Source organism: Chelonoidis abingdonii, chromosome 12 (assembly GCF_003597395.2).
Source record: "Chelonoidis abingdonii isolate Lonesome George chromosome 12, CheloAbing_2.0, whole genome shotgun sequence".
Classification (NCBI taxonomy): domain Eukaryota; kingdom Metazoa; phylum Chordata; order Testudines; family Testudinidae; genus Chelonoidis; species Chelonoidis abingdonii.
This window is the reverse complement of record NC_133780.1, coordinates 1,299,781-1,302,337: the sequence shown is the minus strand read 5'-3', so window position 1 is coordinate 1,302,337 and position 2,557 is coordinate 1,299,781. Positions and strand designations below refer to the sequence as shown.

Here is a 2,557-nt window from a genome sequence, read left to right as displayed (position 1 = left end):
CTGTATATATGTGTCTCTGCTAGTATGCACAGATGAGCGGTAGGGCGTGCGGGAGGAGAGGTCGTGATGGGGAGCAGGACTGGGGAGGTCTGGGGGTGGGGGAGGGGCAGGACTTGAGGGGTCACTCTGCCCCATGTCTCTCACGTCCCCCCCCAGGCAGGCGCTGCTGGTGGAGTACCGGGGGGGGCACCCCCAGTGCATGGCCCAGTACAGCCGCCTCTTCGCCTCCTGCCGCCTGCCCGGCCCCAAGCACGACGGGCTCCTGCTGCCCCCCGCGGGGCGCCGGGCCCCCACCTTCATCACCGTCGTCCGCAACTTCCAGGTACCCCTGGGACCCCCCCAACCCCCTGAGCTGGCCCTGCCCCGGGGTCTCCAGAACCCCCTCAAGTGACACCCCAGACCTGGCCGTGCACCAGGACCCTGTGGGAAACGTGCCCCCCAGAACCCCCTCATGTGACACCTCCAAGCCCCCCTTTGTCCAGGTCATCCCCAGGTATGGCCCCCCCACATCTACCCGTCTGACCCCGCCCCAGAACAGCCCTGTGTCTGGGATTCCCAGGGTGGGGGTGTCAGTGTAGGGAGTGGGGCTGGGCTGTATGTGGGGGAAATGGGGCATTTGGGGGGTGTCTGTGTCAGGGCGGGGGGTCGCTGAGGGGGTTTCAGGGGGCCCTGCAGGGGCTGACCCCGACCCCCTCCTCAGTTTTTCCAGCTGGAGGTGTACAACAGCGACGGGACCCCCCTCACCGTGGACCAGCTGCACCTGCAGCTGCAGCGCATCCGGGGGCTGTCGTGGAAGACGGACAAGGAGCCACTGGGGGTGCTGACGGGGGATCACCGGCACACCTGGGGCCAGGCCTACAGCACCCTCATGAGAGGTACGGGGGGCTGGGGACCCCAAAAGCTGGGCCAGGCCTGCAGCACCCTCGTGAGAGGTACGGGAGGGGGCCCTGGCCTGGGAGTCCATGTATATCTCAAGATGTAACGGGGGAGGGGGAAAGGAGGCGGGACTTCCTGCTTTGGAAGGAGCTAAAGGGGGACCCCGACGCCTGGGGGACAGCAGTGAATGGGGTGTAACAAGGGTGGGACCCCAAAGCAGGCAGGTTCTGGGTTCAAATCCCGCTTGGTGCGAGGGGGTGGGGCTGACCCGTCTGGTGACCCCGCCCCCAGACCGGCTGAACCGGGAGTCGGCCCGGTGCATCCAGCGCAGCCTCTTCACCGTCTGCCTTGACGCCCCGGTGCTGAAGGTGTCGGACGAGCGCTACCCCAGCCGCGTCGCCGCCCAGATGCTGCACGGGGGCGGCAGCTACTCCAACAGCGGCAACCGGTGGTTTGACAAGACCCTGCAGGTGAGGTGCGGGCGGGACTACCTGCTTTGGGAGAAGGGGGCGGGACTTCCTGTCTTGGAGAATTGGGTCGGGGCAGGAATTCCTAATTTGTGGGAGGTGAAGAAAATGTAGAGAGGGAGGCGGGATTTCCTAGTTTGGACTGTAGGGGTGGGACTGTGTGTAGGGAGGCAGGACTTCCTGTTTTGTGGGAAGAAAAGGGGCGGTACTTCCTCTTTTGGGATTAGGGTGGAAGGGAAGAGGTGGGATTTCCTGTTTTGTCACACACTCTCTCTCGTTCCCTGCCCCCAGTTCATCGTGGGGGAGGACGGCGTTTGTGGGGTGCTGTATGAACAGGCCTTGGTCGACGGGGCCCCCATAGCCACCATCATCGACCATGTCCTCGATTACTGGTAACTCCTAAACTAGGACCTTTGGGGTGCCCCCAGACCTTTGACCCCCTGATCAATCCCATAGGACCAGCCTGGGGGCACCCAATGGAAACAGGATTTGAGGGTCACATCTCCCTATAAGGCAGCCCCCCAATATTCTCCTGAATTGGGGATCCCCTTGTAATGGAGCAAAGGGGAGATTTAGGGGTTTCATCTCCCCACAAGCGGAGTGCAACTGTGCCAAAGGTGGGGCTCCCCAAGATGGGGTGCAGGGTTTGCCCTTCCCTATGGGATGGCATTCCCTGAACCCCAAATTACACTTGTTGGGGAGCCCCTGAACGGGTGGGGGGGTAATTGGAGGTCCATTCTTAGGGGACAGCAGCCACAGATCCCCCATTTTTGTCCTGTAGTGGAGGAACCCCAGAATGGGAAGCATGGGGGGGGATTGGGGTGAGGGATCCCTGTACCATCTCTGTGGGGCTGGAGCAGGCTGGTGGGTGAGAGGGGCAGAACTTCCTGTTTTGGGAATGGGAAAGGGGTGGGACTTCCTGCCTTGGGAAGGGGAGGGAGGTGTGTGGGGGGAGAGGGCAGAAAGTGCTACCGGGGGAGGCTGTTTTTGGGGTGCAGTGACGTGCCCCCAGCACGGTGATTTTGGGGGGATCCTCCCATCTGACCCGGGGTCTCTGGCAGCAAGGACCCGGACACGGCGCGCGCCCCCATGACGCCCCTGCCCCTGCCCCCCAAGCTCTACTTCTACATCACCCCCGAGATCAAGTGGGACATCGAGCGAGCCAAGCAGAACCTGGACATGTGAGAGCTGGGGGGGCAGCGGGGGGCAGGGGA

General features: G+C 63.2%; 1 protein-coding gene across 1 annotated transcript in view; it reads left to right on the top strand.

Moving 5' to 3' along the window:
• The window catches only part of LOC116815184 (carnitine O-acetyltransferase-like), a 24,961-nt gene that overhangs the window by 6,982 nt on the left and 15,422 nt on the right, over positions 1-2,557 (top strand). The window contains exons 4-8 of the mRNA XM_075071494.1: positions 105-322; positions 701-875; positions 1,168-1,346; positions 1,635-1,735; positions 2,405-2,524. Of these exons, the coding sequence (XP_074927595.1) occupies positions 105-322; positions 701-875; positions 1,168-1,346; positions 1,635-1,735; positions 2,405-2,524 (793 nt within the window). The remainder of the gene's footprint in view (positions 1-104; positions 323-700; positions 876-1,167; positions 1,347-1,634; positions 1,736-2,404; positions 2,525-2,557) is intronic.